Source organism: Ochotona curzoniae, unplaced genomic scaffold, assembly GCF_017591425.1.
Source record: "Ochotona curzoniae isolate NIBS_2020 unplaced genomic scaffold, NIBS_Ocur_1.0 contig_1014, whole genome shotgun sequence".
NCBI classification, from domain to species: Eukaryota; Metazoa; Chordata; class Mammalia; order Lagomorpha; family Ochotonidae; genus Ochotona; species Ochotona curzoniae.
Window position 1 is genome coordinate 43,768,040 of NW_024464920.1, and position 21,281 is coordinate 43,789,320.

At 48.3% G+C, this 21,281-nt stretch overlaps 1 protein-coding gene across 3 annotated transcripts in view; it reads right to left on the minus strand.

Annotated features, from left to right (window-relative positions):
* The window catches only part of LARGE1 (LARGE xylosyl- and glucuronyltransferase 1), a 318,549-nt gene that overhangs the window by 42,498 nt on the left and 254,770 nt on the right, over positions 1–21,281 (minus strand). For 2 of the 3 annotated variants that reach the window (XM_040985178.1, XM_040985177.1), the window contains exon 9: positions 1,661–1,816. The exons of the other annotated variant lie outside the window; for it this stretch is intronic. In XM_040985178.1, coding sequence (XP_040841112.1) covers positions 1,661–1,816 — 156 coding nt within the window. The remainder of the gene's footprint in view (positions 1–1,660; positions 1,817–21,281) is intronic. 3 annotated transcript variants of the gene reach the window in all.

Here is a 21,281-nt window from a genome sequence, read left to right on the forward strand (position 1 = left end):
ACTGGGGGTGGACTAGAGAGAGAGGCCAGAGTCATCTTACAACACGGCCAGGGACAGTGCGCACATGCAGGCCTTGAACAGGTGCCTCCTGTACCTTGGGGTCCTGGCAGAACTTCCAGAATAACTATAAACCACTAACCATCATCACTACTCACAACTCGTTAACTCTTTTTCCATTCCTCTACTGACCAGGTTCCTGCCTCTGCACAGTCCCTCTCCTGGCCACACTGACCATCCTTCTGTCCTTCACAGCCAACCTGCCCTGCCTGGGAGCCTTCGTGCTAACTGCTTCTTCTATCTGGAAAGGGCCTCCTCAGTGTTTCTGTAGCTGGCTCTTTCTTGTTTGTTGGGTTTCAGAGGAGACTGCACCTGTGCAGAGAAATGCTCTCTCTTCTCCAAATCCCAGGAGCTGTCACAACTTCATCGCTCCCTAGCTGCTGCCAAGGCCTCCCGACAATGTCTTCCGGCAGAACGTGAGGGCCATGACGACAGGGGACCCTGAGCCTTTGTCCCTCAAGGCACATTCAGACAAAGTAAGAAGCTCTCCCAACACGGGCCTGTCAATGTTGTTGCATCCCCATCTGACAAGGGAGGGTGCGGAAACACAGAGAGGCTAGGTGACTCGCTTGAGGTCACACAGTCGTTCCAGGGCATCAGAGTTCAGTCCAGGTCAGCTTGAGTCCACACGCCTTGCACTGACTGCTGCAGCCCCTCATGTCTGCATCTGTACGACCTTGGACCAGGCCCCGCTTTGCTCCTTGCTTGCTGTGTGACCACAGGCGACTTGCTTCACCTCTCTGTGGCTTCAATCTTAAGAGGGTTTTTGTGAGCATCAGCTGAGCTACATCACAGGACAAATCACACGGAGCAAAGAATGAGAAACCAGAGCACTTGTTAGCTTTGCCTGCGAGCACTTTCCTGACGCCCGTCTCCAGAGCTGGCCACTAAGGGATTCAGTTACTTGTGCCAATCTGGCCTATATCCCAGATCTCCCATGTGGATGTCCTACATTTTGGGGTATCCTGGCTGTGAGAAACCCCTGGCTTGCTGCTTTGCTAACAGTATTGCATTCTTCTCTGTCTGCAAACTCCCTTCTTTTTTCTTATCATTATTTTAAAAGTATTTATTTGAAAGGCAAAGACAGAGATCTTCCACCTGTTGGCTCACTGCTTAAATACTTGTAACGTCCAGGGATGGGCTGGGCTAGGCCAAAAGCAGGAGCTTGGAACTCTCTCTGGGTCTCCCATGTGGGCAGTGAGGATGCAAGTACCTGAGCCATCCTGTGATGCCTCCTAGGGTGTGCGCTAGTGGGAAGCTGGATTCAAACCCAGGTACTCCCATACAGACTAGGAGGGGCCTGAGCATCAGCATCTTCATGAACGACACCACATACCCAACCCTGGAAACCCTTACTGACGTCACCTGTGCTGGGGCTGAGCATGCCCTCCTTGCCTTCACCGCAACGGTCAGCCTGGATGTGAGCTGCCCTCCGCTGCTCCCTCCGGTCCATGCAGCAGATGTAGATTCGCAGGCCAGGGATGGCTTCTGGGCCATCTCTGTCTTGCCTGGAGCCTGATCTGGGGTGTACCCGATAGGCTCTCCACGGCTGAGCAGAGAAAGCAGCTGTTCCCAGCTGAGCACATCCCCGTGGGCCACTTACGTTCTCGCTGTTGACGTCAGCTTCGCTGGGGCACCCAAACAGCTCCCGCCTTAGCAGGTTGCCATCGTACTCCAGGAAGGTCAGGTAAAGGTTGCGGAAGAATTCCACATGCTTGTTCTTCACCCGAAGCTTTTTAGGGGAGTTCCAGTGGATAACCTGTGTGAGGGGAGGCGACAATGAGGCAGACAGGCAGTCAGGGAGGGACCCTGCCCAGGCAGCAAGCCACAGCCTGGCATGGGGCTGAGTGTTCCCTGTTCATTCATTCAACATCCAAGACAGAATGACTGGGGGCAAAGGCCACGGAGGCCACGGGCCTGGGTTCAACTCCGGACTCTGCTCTAGGAAGTTTCTGAATCTTGGGCAAGCCACTTGCTGGGAGGGCCCCTGTTTCCTCGCCTGTGCCAGGCACTCATCGAGCAGCTCTTGGCTCCCACACTGCTCGTTGAGGCTGAGGCTGAGGCTGGGACTCCCCCTACCCCCACCCTCTCTGCTTGGCCAGCTGCTCCTTGGTGGCAGCTGAAACTTGGGGGTGGAAGAATGCGCAGAAGGTGGAGACACCTGCTCCCCGCTCCTCGCAGCTGTTACCTCTTCCTGAGAGCGGAGAGGCCTGGTCCCCTTGCCCCTCCCCTCAGCAGGTGCACCTCTTTCTGGAGCAGCAGCTGACTTCACTGCAGTTTCTCCAGCACTGTGAGGTCTCCTGTATGCGCTCTGGGGTTTTAAAGGTTTTTATATGCATTATATCAAATCACCACCACTTGAATGGGAATGAAGACTTCATGTAGCTTTTGTATGTTATAATATTTCTTCAAATAAATCTCTTCGTTAAATCACACACACACACAAAAAAGGCAGTTGCTTTTACCACCGTCCCTTCTCTGCAAGGGGACTGCCTAGTGACCAGCCCTAACTTCTAATAATTCCCACGCCTGTCTTCTGCTTCCTGTAGTTTCATGTTCTTGTTGTTCTTAAGACTTCATTTTATTTCTCTGGAAGACAGAGTGTTGAGGGAGAGAAAGAGTGAGCCAGAGACAGAAATGGAGAGAGAATCTTTTATCTGCTAGTTCACTCCCCAAATGGCCACCAGGCCGTCAGGCTGAAGGCAGGAGACATCAGGAGCCCAAACACTTGGGCCATCTTCTGATGCTGCTCCAGGTGTACCAGCAGGGGGCTGGAGCAGCAGTGTCCTGGGGGTCTTCTGGCTCGCAGGCGCCGAGACCACAAAGGGGTGAGGTGACAGAGTGCTTCTGCTGCAGAAACACTGGAGACAAACTGGTGGTAAGGGATGTCCATTTATCTGAGAGGAGTCACAGGTTTCTATAGGAGAAGGGGGCAGGCAGAGGGCGGTCCCGACAGGACTTCCACCCAAGAAGGACGCTATGACATGCTAGTACATCATGCAAAGGGCAGGCGCTAGGGTTTCAAAAGCTCATTCCGATGATAATGGAGAGCGTACAGGAGTGGGGTAGGGAGTGCCATTTATGAGTCAGTTGCTATTCCCAGCTGCGAGCTGAGGTCTTGGGGGAACAGTGTGTGATCGGTCTGGAAAGAGGACAGGGCAAGAAAATCTGGGGGGAAATAGGTGATTATTTAGAGAATAGTCAACATGTGCTAAGACCACGTGTCAGTATTTTAATTTATTGATATAGGGCAATACTCAGTGTTGTGAACCATTAGTTATGACCATGGAAGAATTATCAGTAATAAATAATTTGTATTTATTTAACACTGGCAACAAGTCCTTGGGGGGGCATTATATCAGCCCCATTTTTCAGAAGGCAAAACAGAGGCTGTGGGCCAGTCAACAAAATCAGGCATGGTTCCCTTCTCGGCCTTTTGGCTAAGATCAAGTGTAGAATCAGGCTTGAAACTCTGGCAGCTGATTCCCAACGCCCTTATCTCTGAGGTCAGTGTGCAGGGCCCCATAATGGGCACTGGTTTTGTAGATAAGGCACAGGTGACTGACAGATGGTTCTGCCAGCTGAGTTGTCCCAGGTGAAAGGCACACACTGCCCCTAGTGGTGAGACAGGAAGCAGGTAGAAGGAGGCAGGGGGTGTTGGTCATGGTGAGAAAAATCAACAGTCTTATTCCCAGTGCTCACAGCAGATGGCCAAGCAACACTGACCCTCAGGATAATAGAGGGCAAACCTGAGCCCTCCCTGGGAAGCCAGGAGTAGCTATTGTTCAGCCCTTGCCGGGAGAGCTCTCTTCCAGGGCCTGCCATGGGCTCAACAGAGAGACGGCAAGAGTAAAAGAGAGAGAGAGATTCCATCCACTGCCTCACTCCCCAGATGGCCACAACAGCCAGGGCAGAGCCAGGGTGAAGCAAGGAACTTCATCTGGGTCTCCCATATGGGTGGCAGGGCTTCTGTTGATTTTCCCAGTCCATTAACAGCGAGCTAGATCAGAAGGGGAGCTGTAGAGACTCAAATTGGTGCCCATAGGCGATGCTGGTGCTACAGGCAGCAACTGCACCTGTTCTACCATTGTGCCACCCCCAAGGCAGGCAATTTTAACAAGGGGAGGCTGTATGGTGCAGTGGCTTGCCCAAGGCCATAAGTGACCCATGCAGCAGATGGAGGACAAATAGAAGACAGAGCACAAGAGGAGCCAGCTTTCCAGAACGTTCCTTTGCCTGCTCCATCTGATTACAGAGCAGACAAAATGTGTTCCCTTTCCCTTCTGTACCCCTAATACTCTGTCTCCTCCTGCGAGGATGCCAACACATGTCCTAGCAGGAAGGTGGGAGGTGGAGCCTCTGGGAGATGCTAAGGAGAAGATGCTAGAGTCCTCCTGGGTGGGTTTGGTGCCTTTAAAGAAAGTCACTTGGTACAAAGGTTAAGATGCTCCCTGGGTCTGAGTCCCAGCCCCAGTTTCAGCTCCAGCTTCCTGCTAATGTGTACCCTGGGAGGCCATGGAGACATCCTCTGGCAGACGCATGACCTACCATTTAAGTAAAATAAACACCAAAACCAAAAAGGTCTAGAGCACCCTGAACACACAAGGGGATGGTGAGAGTATGCCATCAATGAACCAGCAAGCTGACCCTTACTAGGCATGGAAATTACCCATGCTTCGATCTGGGGGATTTCCAGCTTCCTGAACTTGGAAAAGGAACTTTATGTCATCTCCCTATGATGCTTTGCGACAGCAGCTAAAGTGGACCCAGATACTAGGCAAAGGAATGGGGGCACCCAGAGCTTGGCCATGTCCTGGCTCTTCTTTCTGCCTCACTCTGTCTGAGCCCAGGTCAATCACATGGGAACAAGAGGTTTTCAGGCCCCACCTCGTCCTGCTTCCTCATTCGGGGATGAGCACTAGCAATTCCGCCTGACACTGCAATGTGCTCAACAGAGAGCCAGCAAGAGTAAAAGAGAGAGGGAGAGATATTCCATCCACTGCTCTCCCAAACCAAGTCTCCCTCTCACAGTTGGACCAACAGCAAGACCTGGTCTGTGGGGGCACATCAGTACTCCTGCTGACTTCTCACCAGCAATGGAACCCTGGGCCTCCACAGACCAACTGTGGCTTGAGTCCAGCTGTGCTCTTCACGACTATGTGTCCGTGGGTATCTCGTTCCTCTCCCTGGAACCTTAGGTTTCCCCAAGTGAGACGGGATCAGCAGGCCTAACAGAGTAGGGAAAAGGGTTACACAAAGCGTCAGGTGGTGCTGTAAGCACAGGTTCCAAACTGGACCACACGGCTGGGGCTGTGCATTCCTGGGTGCTGCCACTGAGGCAGGATGGGAAAGAAGTGGGCACTTATCCTGTAGGATGGTACAGAGAGGAACGGCAGGAAGGAAGCTGCGTGAGTGCTCACATTTAAAGAAAGGGTGAGTTAGCAAGATGTGAGTTTTACCCTGCTGTATTTTTTGAAGGGCAAGAGACAGGGAAGACTTTGTCCTCAGAACATACCCATAAAAAAAATCCTAGGCTATGCATTAAAATAATTGCATGTGGGCTGGTGTCACTCACTCCCAGCAAGGATCATGTCGTGTCTGTGGGTTCCGATGCTTGCCAAGTGCTGAGCCAGCAGGACTGCTGATGGATATCCACCTGACTCCTTGGCAGGCAGAGGCTTGGGCTAAGTGGAAATAAGGACTGCCTGTGGGCCCCAAACACATGGGTATTCTGGAGGCAATGTTGCATTAAATCTCAGGGTCCATGCAGACAAAACATGACCAGCCCACAGCTAACAGCTGGTAAGTGCAGAGTTGAGACCTGAAGTCAGCTCAAAGCCCTAATCGAAAGTTCTTAACTACTGCCATGTCTGGATTTAATGGGCTGTATGGTTTACAGTACAGCAAGGTTGCCTCCAAGGAAACTAGCCCGAGAGCATTTGGTGAGTCCAGCGTTTGGTCAGTGTGGGGACTAGGATTCAGATTTCTTGGTGCCTCTGCCCTCCCTGCACATTCCCTTATCCCATCACACCTTGCTCTGTGGTGCACCTGACTAGAGATTTGGTTTTACGCATTAACTACAGGTCAATGCTGGGGTGGCAGAAAGGAAGGCAGAGGGAGAGGACAGTGGGGTCATGATCCACATTCCTCAATCCAGCTGCCCCGATGAGTCAACCTGCCTGAAGCTGATTACAGTACATTCAGATTCACGTTTTGCACTGGAGGTTTTAGTCACCAGGCCGTACAATAGTCCATTACGTTACGCTGGAGTATCCTTCACCTGACAGTCATATGTACGTGTATTTGGCCAGCATGTGTGTATGCAGGCACACACATGATGTATACATATACCTATCTTCCATGTGTATACGTATCATCTCATAGCCACACACACAGATGTGATCACATTTAGTCCCAAAACAACAGGGCAAGGTGCTTGGCTTCTTCTTATCCTCATTTTCCAGATGATAAATCCAAGATCTCCAACTTGCCCAGGCTCACTAGGCTAGTTACGTTTCCAAGTCTAATAAAAAAAAATCTTACTGTTTTTGCCTCCTATATTATTATTAGTTATTCAGCAAAAGTGAAAAGTGAGCAACAGTGACGTGCTAGGCACTGACCTAGGGGCTATTGGTGCGGACATAATTGTAATTTCCTGATTCTGGAACTTACAGGTTAGAGTGAGAGCCATCCGTTTCACATTGTAAATGCCATGCATGCTTTCAAAGAGAGGATATTAATGATATTTTGTCCCCTTTACTTTAGTGCACAGAAACCAAGATCCAGAGTGAGACAGACACTGCCCAGTCACACAGAAGTGGCGGTATTATTAGTAGGTAACATGTAACATGTTCTTATTGCGTTTCTGCTCCTTCCGCTAAACCACACTGCCGGTGCTTAAATGCTGACTCAGGAGTCGTGCCGTTCCCTCAGGGGTCTGAGCTGGACATCACTGCTGGCTTGGGAGTAGCGAGCTGGTGGCACAGCTCACACACCTCAGAGGGAGTGAAGCAGAATTCCGCTGCCAACATGCATTTTGATGCAGGGCTGGGGAGTGCATGTGGACCCCTCATGAGGAAAATGTATCACAGCATCCTAAACGTTGTGAGGCACAGCGACGAGGCAAGACCGACAGGACCTCTGTTAGACGCCTACTACAGGCCGAGCACTGCTCGGAACAAGGATCTGCAGTAAAAACTGCCTCAGTTGACGTAAATCTAGAAACCAGGAGAGGCAAGAGTTGAACCCAAGCAGACAGGATGTTGGAAGGCAGTGTCCTGCTTTCTCCCATGCCTGCAATCGCCAAACAACTCTGTTTACAGAAAAGGACTCTAGGTACATGGGCTCAACTCCCAGGCCAGCAGGAAGTAGACGGGGGCACGGGGGCTGCATGCCAGGTGGACTGCTGAAGCTGCTAAGCAGCCGGAGCCCCTGGTCTGATCCGATCAGCTATGAAATGTCTATAAGGCTGAGGATACAAGCAGATGTGGAGAGAGCCTGTGGCGAGCCTGAGAAGATGATGAAAATGGATTATTGTCTAGAAAACAAACATCATGCGGGATGAGAGTCCAAAGGATTAAAGGAAAAAGAAGAAACTCTATCACCTATCAAGAGTGTAGGAGGGCCGTGGGCAGTGACCTAGTGTCAAAAGGCCTCACCTTGAACGCGCTGGGATCCCATATGGGTGCCAGTTCTAATCCTGGCAGCCTACTTCCCACCCAGCTCCCTGCTTGTGGTCTGGGAAAGCAGTTGAGCATGGCCCAAAGCCTTGGGATCCTGCACCCGCGTAGGAGACCTGGAGGAAGTTTCTGTCTCCTGGCTTTGAACCAGCTCAGCACTGGCCATTGCAGTCATTTAGGGAGTGAATCATCGCATGGAAGATCTTCCTCTCTGTCTCTCTTCTTCTCTGTATATCTGACTTTGCAATAAAAATAAAATAAATCTTAAAAAAAAAAGTATAGGAAAGAGCAGTTCAGAGACAAGTGTAAGACCTTGGTACCAGAACTAGAATGTGGGAGTTCAGCTACAGTCTGGGTTTTTTCCAGTCTCTGAACTCCAGAGAAGCAAAAAGGCTGCCATGTGCAAATGCCAGGGTATAAGATAACGGATCCTGTCTCCTTCCAGGCTGGGCTAAGCGGCATTGGGAAACAGGTTTCTGTGTTTGTCCCCAGTCCCTATAAATGAGCCACGGTTCATGAAAATCTAAGCAGCAGAGGCTGGCACTGTGGCACATTATCTGCTATCTGCTACGCTGGTATTCCATGTGGGCTCCAGCTTGAGTCCCAGCTGCTCCACTTCCATGCAGCCCCCTGCTAATAAGCCTGGGGAAGCAGCAGGAGATGGCTCAAGTTCTTGCATCCATGTGGTACGCATGTTTTTATCTGGCCCAGCCTTGGCTATAGCAACAACTTGAGTTAATCCAGCAGATGGGAGATCAGTCAATTTTATCTGCTCTTCTCCCTTCTTCTCTGTAACTCTTAAAAAAAAAAACCCACATCTTTTTTAAAAATCTAAGCAACAGTCATGACCTTTGTATAATTTTTCAGAATCCCTTGCAGCTAAGGGTGGCCATGTGACTCAAAATTGGCCCCCCCCCCCACCCAAAATGACATGGGAACCATTGACTTCCTAATAAAAAGGTTCAGATATGGTTAGTGCCAGTCTCCAACCACTCTATCCACTTCTCTGTCATGACCAGAGAGGCGGTGACTAGAAGCAGTCATGATGAAAATCAGGTGACCATGAGGGCAGGGGTCAGCACACTGCTGACCTCTGAATCAATGTCCACAGCTGCCTACTCCAGACTTTGAGGGCTGGGAAATCCCAACTCCATTTTATATGAAGTACTGCAAACTGGGCTTCCTGCTTCTTACTGCACGGACTTCTAATATAACATCTGAGGCAGGGGCGAGTCCTCCTTGAGGGTTCCATAGATGGAAACCGTTAACTCCCTTAGAGAGCTTACTGCACACTTCTGCAATTATTTATTTTCATGTCTGCACCTTGCACCACTGGAATGTGAATTTTTAGGTTGGCAGGGAACATGACTTATTATTCTTCCCGAGTGCCACGGTGCCTAGTAGTTAGTATTCAATAGCTGTCCTTTGGCTCAAGAATGGAAATCTTGATGCCATTCTCAATAATCCTCACATTCTGTCTGTCTACAGTAAATCAGTTATAAAAGCTCTATTAATGTGGGCTGCAGGATGGAGGAACATATTCCCTTTTCTTTGTCTGAGGGCCAAACAGCTTGTCATTTTCTCTTGAAGGATTTTAAGCTTCCTCTGTTATCCCCTTATTTGATATTTCAAAGAGGACAATATTTTCCCCAAGTCCTTCTACTTGTTGTCTTCAGGATTATGACCGGTGTGGTGTGGCAGAAAGGACAGATAGACAGGGCTACATACAGGCTCACTCCAGCGTTCATCAGCAGCATGGGGGTGCCTACTGTGTATCGGGGGAAGGGCCCCTCATCTACACAGGGGGAGAAACAGCAGCTACCTGCCAGAGCTGTGGTCAAGGTTAGGCCCGACGAAGTGTTGGACAATGCAGTGCTGAAGTGTAGCTGTGAGCTTGTTTGGATTAAGGGCTATCGAGACAGTTAGGGAAGGGCTATTTCTGGGACAGTGTTTTCAGAGAGTGCTGGGGAGCAGACAGAATGACAGGGAGATCTGTCCGCTGTGTGGATGATCACGAGCAGCCAGGACCTGGATGAAGGATCTCTCTCTCTGGGAACTGGGGCACACTGGAACATCAGAACTCCAGGCTCCCTGACCTCTGGACCCTGGTCATCACAGGCATCTGGCCTGAGAGTGACAGCTACAACATTTGCTTCTCTGGTTGCAAGGGCCTTGCACTTGAACTTGGACTGAGCTGCGTTAGCCACATCCCAGAGTCTCCAGCTCGCACATGGCCTGTTGTGGGACTTCTGCATCTCCATAGCTATGTGAGTCCATTCTCCTAATGAATTTTCTCTTATGTATGCAACCATCCATCCATCCATCCATCCATCCACCCACCCACCCATCTCCTATTAGTTTTGTCTCTGGAAAACACTGAATAATACAAGTTAAAGGTTGGTTTGCATGAGTTCATTCAATTACAAAAGAAATGTGGCTTAGATTTCGTAAAACAACCAACTGAACAGAATCTCTATGGCAGAAGGAGGAATAAGAAACAAGAGGGTGAATCATCAACTGCAGATTGTCACAGAACCTGATGGACAAGGGCAAGGAGGGTGACGATAAGAGGGTCCACAGAAGTCAGGTAGCAGGCAAGGCCTTCCTAGGGTAGACGTCAAACACACCTGCACGCAGACCATTCAGGAAGGCCCACACTTTACATTGGGTTTAACAGACATTGGAAAGTGCTAATAGGCAGGGGGGACAAGATCTTCATCTGGAAGAAGCTGGGTTCAGATTTTTTCCTTGCCTCTTGCAAAATCTGTCACCCCATTAACTTCATGCGTTTGGATCTCTATTTTTTCAATCTGTTACAAGGAAACAACATTACCTGTTGCAAAGGATCAAGAAGACCAAAGCTGTGAAAATGAATCTTGATGTATTAAATGCCCTGGATTCCCAAGTGTGTAGTCATGGTGTTCTCGGGTGACACAGGCATTTGAACGGGTGGACTCAGTGAGGCTGGCAGCCCTCATCACAGGGGTGGGGATCATCCAATCTCCTGGAAGGCATGAGCAATAATGTTCCCTGCTTCTCTAGCCTCACGGGGTGAGTGGGGATCTCAACCCTTTCCAGAGACTTGTGCCAACCATCAGCTCCTCTAATTCTTGGGCCTCCAGAGTCGGACTGAATGTACTCCTGACATTCCAGGGACATGCAGACTATAGATGTGGGCACTTCCTGCTTTAATGATTGCATGGACCAATGCTTCATAACCCATGTCTGCATGCTAGGCACACGGACATGTTTCTGATGGGTCCTCCTTCTCAAAAATATGATGGAGCATGGAGCGGGGCTGTGCTCACTGCCCATCAATTGTGTCTCCAGAATAGCCACACTCCATGTATTTTTCAAAAAGATTTATTTATTTTTATTGCAAAGTCAGATATACACGGAGGAGGAGACAGAGGAAGATCTTCCATCTACTAGTTCACTCCCCAAGTGGCTGCAATGGCCAGAGCTGAGCCGATCAGAAACCAGTAGCCAGGAGCTTCTTTAGGATCTCCCAGATGGGCACAGGGTCCCAAGACTTTGGGCCATCCTTGACTGCTTTCCCAGGCCACTATCAGGGAGCTGGATGGGAACTGGGCCACCAGATTATGAACTGACCCCATATGGAATACTGTTGTGTGCAAAGCAAGGACTTCAACCACTAGGCTACTGCACAAGGCCTTCTACACTCCATTTCTAAGGGATGTTTTCCCACAGGAAGGCTCAGGATTAGCTATAGTGATTCTGTTCAATAGTCTGATGGTTGGATCCTTCATTGCTTTGTAAGTAAAGTAAGGCCTGGCTGGCATTTGTTGACTGCCAATGGGACGAACCCCAGTTTTTTCATGCTCTCCATCTCTTTTCTATTTCTGACAATTTCCAGGTGTTATTAGTCATTCATTAGAAATGATAACCACATATACTGTGTACAACTCAGGGTCCAGGCACTCATGCCTGTCTGTTTCCTGTGGCTTCTTGGTGTTTTAAAATCCCAGACGGGGATGAGCGGGTGGGATTCTAGGGAAAATATTCCCAGACAAAATGGCATCATCACCCAGGAAAGGGGAAGCAAATAGACCCAGCTCTCATCTGGAAAACATAGACACTTGGGGCAGGGCATGAATCCGAGGTCCTGCCTCACATCCTTTCATTTCTTTCTCCAGCCTCTGGAACATGTCTTACTTCCCCCTGCCTCAGGCGTTGAAGGTTGGAGAGAGGAAAAAATAACAGGAAAGTGGATACTTTCACAACACTCCAGAAAGTTTACCTTATGGGTTCCTGGAGAGGAGATATGACTGGAAAGAAATGGGTGAGGAGGGGACAGTTTGTTTCCAGGGTTACAGTTCTTACAGACTTAGTAACTCAGACTTAGGTCATGTCTGTGAGCAGGGAGTTCAAGGAGAGTCACCAAGGTGCCTCAGTCAAAGCACTATTGGAATGGGGACCAGATAAGGAGTACCATCTGCCCTTGGTTAGCTGACTAGACAGAGCACAGATGTTCACCTATTGTCAAGGAAGCAGCAAAGCACATCCCAGGACTCGCTGGGGGCAAGAGTGCAGTCTGGGGGAGAGGCCCTCTGTCTCCTCTTTCCTGGAGCCTCTTCTCAATAAGATCCCACAGGCCAATGTTGTTCCAGCTATCCTGTTGGATGCATTCCTACAACGCCAGTCTGAGAGAGTCATGAATCCAATGGAAAGATCCAGTTATATTCTATGTTGCTTATCATACTCAATGCTTTGTGTTCTTCTTTGCTATAAAATAGGGGCGAACATCAGCGGGAACTTGTCAGGTGTGATGAGTTCCCGATGGACCATGGAGAGTAGGAAATTCAAAAGAATCCCCAAGTCCTTGATGACTGCTGTTTAGACAGCGTTGCTACAGACAACCAATGCAGAGCTGGCTCATACCAAGTGTGCAATAAATGGTTGTTGAAGGACTGGCTGGAGGCCACCACAACTACCAAAAATAAAAGCAAGTGTGGACAGGAAGAGAGCCCGGCTAAGTGATTTTGATGTGGACTTAGGCAGCTAGTCCATGGTCTCAAATTTGGAAGCCATTCCTCCATTGCCTACGTAATCCAGTCTGCCCATTTGTAAGTGATGCTCACCTGTCACTACCTGGAACCTGAGGGGGGGCGGTGTTGAGCTGTCATATAACTACTCTTCTCCCAACCGCCTCCAAAGCCAGAGCCCTGGGGAGGAGGATAGGGCTCTGGGTGGCAGGTTCATCCTAGGGCTTTGTCCTCTCAGCTTCTAGCTTGCCCTCTTGCTTCCTGCAGACTTACGCTGAGGACAGAGGTGGCAATCTTCCTCCTTTATCCTTTCGCTTTGTGGCCCACTCTCCCTGAACATGGCCCGTGCGTGTCTGTATTCCTAAAGTCGTTGTCGGTGCCTGCGCTTAATGTACTTTTTAAGTAAGAGGCAAGAACCTAGGAAATCAACATTTGGTCTATACCTGGACCACGACAATCTGAGCAGCCCCATCTGTGCAGGCAGAGAGTGGATATAGTACGCTCACATACTGGAGCTACTGAGGTTTAAAAATGCTCCTTAGGTAATGTTCTATAAATTACACTATTACAATATTATTTGGCCAAATGGACAAATAGCCTTAAAAGAGCCTTATGTTAGAAATCAAATTATAAAATGCATATACATGACTTCCTGTGGATATAAGTAAGTGATTTAAGGATTAAATAGGGGGCAGGTGCTATAGCACAGTGAACTATGTCACTGCTTAGGATTCTCGTATCTTACAACAGAGGACCTGGCTATAGTCCCAGTTATTCTGTGGATGATGGCCCAAGCCCCTGGGTTCCTAACATTGACAGGAGAGCCCCAGGTGGAGCGCCTGGCTCCTGGCTTTGGACTGGCCCAGTCCTGCCTATTGTGCCCATTGGGGGAGTGAACCAGCAGAGTAATACAGCTCTATCTCTCGCTCTCTTTAACTCCACCTTTCAGATAAATAAGATATTAGAAACAAAAATAAATATCCAATTGCTTCATGCTAAAAAAAAAAATAAACTGCTCACAAGGAAGCAGACTGTACAAAGCAAACTTACAAGGTATTTTATAAGCAGCCTTCTGCTGCTTTCCTAGGCACATCAGGAGGGAACTGGATTGGAAGTGGAGCATCCAGGATTTGAGCTAGTGTCCATATGGGAATGCAGACACTGCAGCACACACAGCTTAATTTGCAGCACCATAGCCATGGTCACAGTTTATCAGTTTTGAAAAATATACTACTGCTCTTTGGAGAAGGTGTTTAGCCTCGTGGCTAAGATGGCCATGTTTAATTCCTGGCTGCGGCTCCAGGTTCCAGCTTTCAGCTGCTGGGGGGCAGCGGCAAGGCTCAGGTGACTGGTTCCTGCCATCCAAGTCCGTAGACCTGGACTGCATTCTTGGGCCTTTGGAGCACAAACCTGAGGATGCAAGCTCGCGCTGTCTGTCTCCTTGTTTCCACAATCTCTCCCCTTCTGTCTTTCAATAAATACGCGTATATACTTTTTAAATGATGAAAACGATGTTAGTGGGAAAATGAAATGTGCTGAGGGACAGAAGTTTTGTGAGAGAGCAGAATGGACAGACAGGTTTAATTTGGTGTAAAAACATCTTGAGATCTGCAGCTTTGCTGGAAGTTGGAAATTCTTCCAATAAAAGTTTATGGGAAACAGAAAGGAGTCTACAAAGAAGCGGCTGCCTGAGATAAGACGTGCTTGCCTTCCGAGCACGGAGACAGCTTAGCTGGCACTTCTGCTTCCAGGCTCCACTCTGCCTGGGCTCCATTACAAAGGACGGAAATGAGGATGCCATCAGATCTGATGAGAAACTGGGGGAAAAATTAACTTCTCCAGACTATCTGAAAAAAAAAAAATGGAATTACAACCACTCTCGTTAAGAAGGAACTTCTCACTGAATGCGCATGATGCCTTGAGATATTACTCAACGTTAGTACAAAGACGCGTGATGAGCCAGGCCTTTAAAAACAAAGCACCCGCTCACGGGAGGACAAGCGTCCATCACGTTTGGACGATGCTTCCAACCTTGCGAGATTCAGCCTCGAACATTATTATAATGTCTCATCAAACGCTGTGAAAAGAACTTAGAGTTCTCTTGGGAGATTTCCTTCATAGAAACAAATCATAATAAAATCCAGTGAAAGGAAACACTTGTCTCTCAGGCCCTTCCCCTTCCCTCCAGCTCCCACTCTGCTCTCTGAAAACAAAAAAAAAAGCTGAAAAAAAAAGGTCCATGCAAGATAACACGAAAAAGGATGGAGTAAATTCCTTTGTCAACAATGACTGCAGGAAAAGTCATAGAAAATAGCACTGATGGTGCGTAGGAGCTGGTATCAGAATTACATGGGAGGTTTGCAGGATGGCTGAGTGGAGACACAGAAGGTTCTCACATATGTTGGCTCGGGCAATTTTGGCAGATCCCATTTAGATAACGAAGTACGCGAAGAACAGATCCTCTGTGGGCACTATAGGGAGCATGTCCTGGAGAAGTTATGTTCTGAACAGCCAGCTGCTTCCTTAACGGTGATAATGGCTCAGGGAGATGGTGTCTGCAGGATTCCTGTGGTGTGGCTGCTGTAACTGGAGCCACGGGAGGATCCCAGGGTGAGGTTAAAGAATGGGACCTCTGCATCCAGTGGCTTTCCCTCCTTCTTTAAAAAAAAAAAATGTTTACTTCTTGACTTTTCTGTATGTGAATGGCAGAGAAAGGGCAGGAGGGAGAAAAGAGAAGTAGAGAGATAGCCCCTCTGCGTGTTTACTCCCCAAATGCCTGTAATATTTGAGGATGGGCCAGGCTTAAACTAGCAGCCTGGAACTCCATCTGGTTCACGCACTGGATGACAGGAACCCAAACCATCACCTGTGCCTCTCAGTATCAGAAGGAAGCTGCATCAGAGGACGAGGAGCTGGGGCGTGCCTGTCCCTTCTCCCTCTCCGCTACTCACGATCCATCGCTATCCATCCAGGCAGATCCCCAGCAAAGTACTTGATCCTGCACACGTGCTAACGGATGCCATTCATTTGGCTAACTTCATCAGGGCAAAATTTAAAAATGTAAATGTTTAATCATTTTCCATCGCATGAGCAAAGATGATGAAAATCTCCTACACTGTGCACAGTTTCTCCAGCTAAGTCCAGAAACTCCGAGAGGGCATCTAGAGATGGTCCACTCAGCTCCGACGTCAGGAGGAGTCTGGTGGCTGTATTCCATCAGGAAAACTGCACACTCACTCTGACCCTTGAATATGAATGTGATGAGTGAGGAGGCCATGGTTTTTTTTCTTTATCTAAAGATATATCTATTTTTATTGCAAAGTCAGATACACAGAGAGGAGGAGAGGCAGAGAAGAAGATCCTCCGTCTGATGATTCACTCCCCAAGCGGCCGCAACGGCCGGTGCTGAGCCAATCTGAAGTCAGGAGCTCTTCTTGGTCTCTCATATGGGTCCAGGGTCCTAAGGCCATGGGCCATCCTCTACTGCTTTCCCAAGCTGCAAGCAGGGAGCTGCATGGGAGGTGGAGTGCCGGGATTAGAACCAGAGCCCATATGAGATCCCAGCATGTTCAAGACGATGACTTTAGCTGCTAGGTCACCGTGCTGGGCCCGAGGCCAGCATTTTTACAAAGAGATCTCTGATACTAGCAGGGCTTTTAGGAACTAAACATGGCTTCTGTAATTTTAGAATTAGAAGGTCAGAAATAATGTCAACTACTGGAATCCTTATTTCTACATGCCTAGAAAAATGAAAAACAAATGTCTTTAACCTTCAAAACTGACTTCCAAATAAAGAATTATGATGGGTTTTGATATACTTATTAACAATATCAAGATGCTCAAAAATACTTAAGAAATCAGCAAAAAATATAGTTGTCATCTAGAAAGGCATATATAACAGCTGAATGCTGCTAGATTTTTTGGTACGAGTTTTAGATTGAACTGGAAAAAATGCAGTCAGATGTCTGCCCATCCCCACATAGAATAGGGTGGGAAATTCTGGGGACACACACTGTCAGATTTCAAACACAGTGCTTGGCACACAGAACTGCCATCTCCTGAACCATCCTCAGTTCCTCCTTTTTAAAGAAATCTCACTGGCAGCCCTTCGCACAGTCTGGCTGAATAATTTTGGAGCTCTTCCAGGAGGTTCGCTTTACTTCTGGAAATCTTGTTGATGTTCCTGGAATAGCTGCCTGGGAGGTTCATCAGTTATGTGTAAGAAGGCCAGGGATGGATAGAAAACTTAAATCAATAAAACCCAAAGGAATTACATTCTGCAAATTACCAAATGAGCAAAGGATGGATACACAGGAAGGGAAGACAAACAGCAAAGCTCACCTGAGGTTCTACTGGCCCAGCGTGCCAGCTTCCTGGCATAGCACCTGGGCACAGCAAGTACCTCTGTGCTTATTCCAGCTGTGCCAACAACCTGTACTTAACCCTCGACTGCCCTCCTGGGCATCTGTGGAATGGAAATGTTGTGATACAAGAACAAGAGCCCTTGGTTCTGTGTTTCTGACCAACAGCTGACTGCTATTCTGAAGAATAACAGATTTCTCCCACACCTACATCTCACAGCCCCGTGTGCCTTCCCTTGTGGTCATCCATCCTACCCTCTCCGCAATCTGCTGAGAATCCTTGAAGGAACTCAGCAACAGTCCCCAAGCCCAGAGCAACATCATCTCAAGTCAGGCTCCTTGAGGAGGGGCCAACTGACTCACATATCATCCAGAGAACTCTTCCACTGTACCAGCCACAGCACGATGCACAGGAGACAGCTGGACAGTTAGTCCCCTGGGACTAAGGTCTCATTACGAAAGTGAACCGGCACTGACCAAAGATCAAGCAAGAAGAGGGCTGGCTGGAAGGCGGCGATTCTGGATTGTAAACATTCTCCTCCAGACCAACTGGTTTTTTGTGTTTCCTTTCTCAGTTCCTCTGAATCGCCTTAGAATCAGTTCCATCATTCATCATTCTTATTACCCGCTCTCTGGGTCCCCTTGCGTCATTTTTCACCGGAGTCTGCTTAGCTGCGGCGTGCTCAGTATTCTGATGCACACACTCCCTCATCTTCCTCAAAAGATGTGGAAACTGACACATCTCTAAGTGTTATAAAATGTTTGAAAGCTTGAGTTATGGGCTACTCTCTTCTCACAAATGCTACAAATTCCCCTTTAAAAAAAAAAACCAACCAGATCATTCCCCCATATGCATGGCAAGTTATCTCTCGTTTTCCTCTTTTGCTTTAGCATTTTTCTTTGAGGTATACTCAATTCCCTTAAGTTAGGAAATGGGTTGGGGCTCGAAATTCAGCTTCCATGTCTGCTTTTTTTTTTTTTCTTTAAAGATTTGCTGCTTTGATAGAGTTTGAAAGAGAAAGAGAGAGAGAAAAACATAAATCTTCCACCTGCTGGTTCACTCCCCCTGAAGACTGCAATGGTCAGGCCTGGGTTAGAAACTCCAGCTGGGTCTCCCTGTGGGCAAGGGTCCAGTTTTTGGGCCGTATTCCATTTCTAGGCACATTAGTAGGGATTGGGATTAGAAGTGGAGCAAGTGAGACTTGAACTGGCACGCCTATGGGATGCCAGTGTCACAGGAGGAGACTTAATTTGCTGATATACAAAACTGAGTTCTGCATCTGCGTCTTAAAATTCAAATTAAAAAAAAAAGTTCAAGGAGACAGCGTCTTTATTCTGCAGCTATATCCCGAAAATTTACAGAATAGTCCAATAGTATCATGTCACAAGATACATTTTTATGGGAAAACATCAGGTGGAAATGTGGCCCCATGTCACAGCAACAGGCTCTGAGTTTGGAGGGAGGGAGAAGTGAGCTGGAGTTTCAGCTTTACTGTATTTAGGTACATGATCTGGACAAGCAAGTGACTTACTCGGTGTGAACTTTCTGAGTTACAAACACACCAGATGTGATTTACCTTGTGAGACTCTTGTAAGATCAAGGAATGAAGCCAGCAACACCATCTTCATCAATCTACCTGGAGGTCCATCCTGTTTTCTGAGGTCCATCCTGGCTCACTGCCTAAGTGCCCACAGCAGCCAGATCCACACCAGTCCCAAGCTAGGAGCCTATCAGCTCTCTCATGGGGTGGCTAGAGCCACCACCCTCTGCCTCCCAGGGTGTGCACCTGCAGGAAGCTGGATCAGAAGCACAGCAGGGACAAGGCCCCAAGCACTCCAATGAGAGATGTCGGCATCCCAAGCAGTGTATCAGCCACTGCTGCAGACACAGGTGCCAGGATGTCATCTTAGAATCTAGTGAGGACTCCAGGGCCAGAGCAAAGTTTCACAGAATTCTTCCCACTCTTTTCTAAGAGGGCACAGCCAGTGACAGCCCTTTCAGCAGTGTGTGCCACCAGTAAAGGGACAGCAACCTGATCCTTTGGGTCCTTCCCTTTCTCTTTTAATTGAAGATTCCAGAGATAGCTGAGTCATCAGGCTTTAAGATCTAAGAGATAAAAAACGAAGGTCCTTGAAAGCCAAAAGACATAGAGAAAGTCAAGTGCACTTCCACGGGGCACTCAAGGGGCTGGCTGAGAATAATGGCTCCATTTTATGGAGATTGTAACTGAACCTGGGGGAGAGGTTAAGTGATTTACCCAGTTTTCCCAGCTGGTAAGAAGTCCAACTGTCACTGGGATTAACAGGGTTGCAAACACTGCAGTGTCTTGGGTGAAAATACAACTCCTGTTAGAAGTCCTCTGTAGCTACCTCGGGTCGGCACGCAGTTCTCCACTGACCCCCGAGGGCAGGTGAGAGGCCCAAGACTGCCAAGGCTCCTGCCCAGCGGGCAGCTGCTCCTATGTGTTGAGTTCTGGGCTTCCCAGCAGTGAGCCCTGGTTGCTACAAAAGGCATTTTTCTCATGTTCCTAAGGTAATTGGAAATCCAATCACAATGATAAAAAAAAAAGAAAAAAAACCTACTTGAACTGATGATATGTAAGTACAGAAGGGAGAGCATCTGTCTCCAGGAAAGGCAAGTAGCTTGATGACAAGTCCCAGATGCCTGCCCAGGGTTAATGTGGGTGAGTCCAGAGCGGGACGACGGGGAGGACTCAGGTCTGTTCTCTGCGATGCTTTGCAGAGGTCCTCCTTACCTTCTCATTCCACTTTACAGCAGAAGAACCTTGCGTGATGCATAATGATGGGCCTTTAGGCAAGATATTAGCCACTCACAGTACTCAACCAGCACACCCTACAACCTACCCCATAGGTGAAAAGACACGTGAAGTCAGAGCTGCAGTGTCTGCGTGACTCTGGCTTTGGCTGACACTGGCAGCCAGTTGACCCAGTATGGGATTGGGATCAGCTGACCCAGCATGGGATTGGGATCAGCTGACCCAGTATGGGATTGGGATCAGCTGACCCAGCATGGGCTTGGGATCAGCTCTGGCTGGCCCCTCTTTGGAGGAGTTGAATGTGGGCTACAGTGAGTAAGAACGGCAGGTGCATCCAACCACCTTTCAAGAAGGGGCCCAAATAGGAAGGAGTTCCTGCCTCACGGAGGGAATGGCGCATGGAATAAAATGCAAGATGGGAGGAAGGATGAATAAAACAGGAGACACACAATGTTTCCTGGCAACTGAGGCTCCGGCGGGTTTGGAAGGATGCACAGGCCTTTGTGGCTGCCAACACTCCCGCTCCATCCTATAGCCCTCTCTCATCCAGCTCTTCTTTTCTCTATGGGTTTTATTTATTCTGTGTTCTGCTAGATAAGGTAAAAGTGACTAAACTGTAGGTTCTTCATTTAGGCTCATCTAAGAAGGTCCAAGTTAGATTTGATTCAGCTATTCTAGCTTTATGGTTTTGCCTTTTTATACACACTCCTCTACTTGTACATAAAATAGGTTGCTGAAGGGAGGTCACAAATTACTTGTTTGACACATTCAAAGGAACAATAATTAAGCCACTACTAGCCAATGCCAAAAGGGGATAGGCACCTGCTATGCCAAAATGTGAGCTCTACGGGAGCCACAGCTTGGTCTGTTTTGTTTCCTACAGTTCCACAATGGTTGGTAGCAGTGTGCCTTGCGTATGACACACACTAAATATGGGTGCCAATTTGGGTCTCAGCTGCTCCACTTTGGATCCAACTTCCTGCACTAGCTTGGGAAAAGCAGCGGACAATGACCCGAGTGCTTGGGTTCCTGTCAACCTATGTGGAAGCCCTAGATGAAGCTTCTGGCTCCTGACTTTGGCTTGACTCAGCCCTGGCCATGGTGGCCTGTTGAGGAGTGAACCCGAGGATGGAATCTCCTTTTCTTCCCTCTTTCCTCTTTTTCAAATTAATAAATCAATCTTTAAGTAATAATATGGGAACATAGATGAAATGGCACATCCATAATGGGTACATGGGACGTACTTTCACTTGGAGACCCAGCTCTGAGAGCATCTATGACACATCTCAGTCAAATGTTCTCAGATGAAATGTCTCCTCTAACTTCTGACACCTCTAACTTTCCAGTTGGAGGCTCAGATACCACGTCAGACAGCCTGGTTCAGGAACACCCACTTCCCTT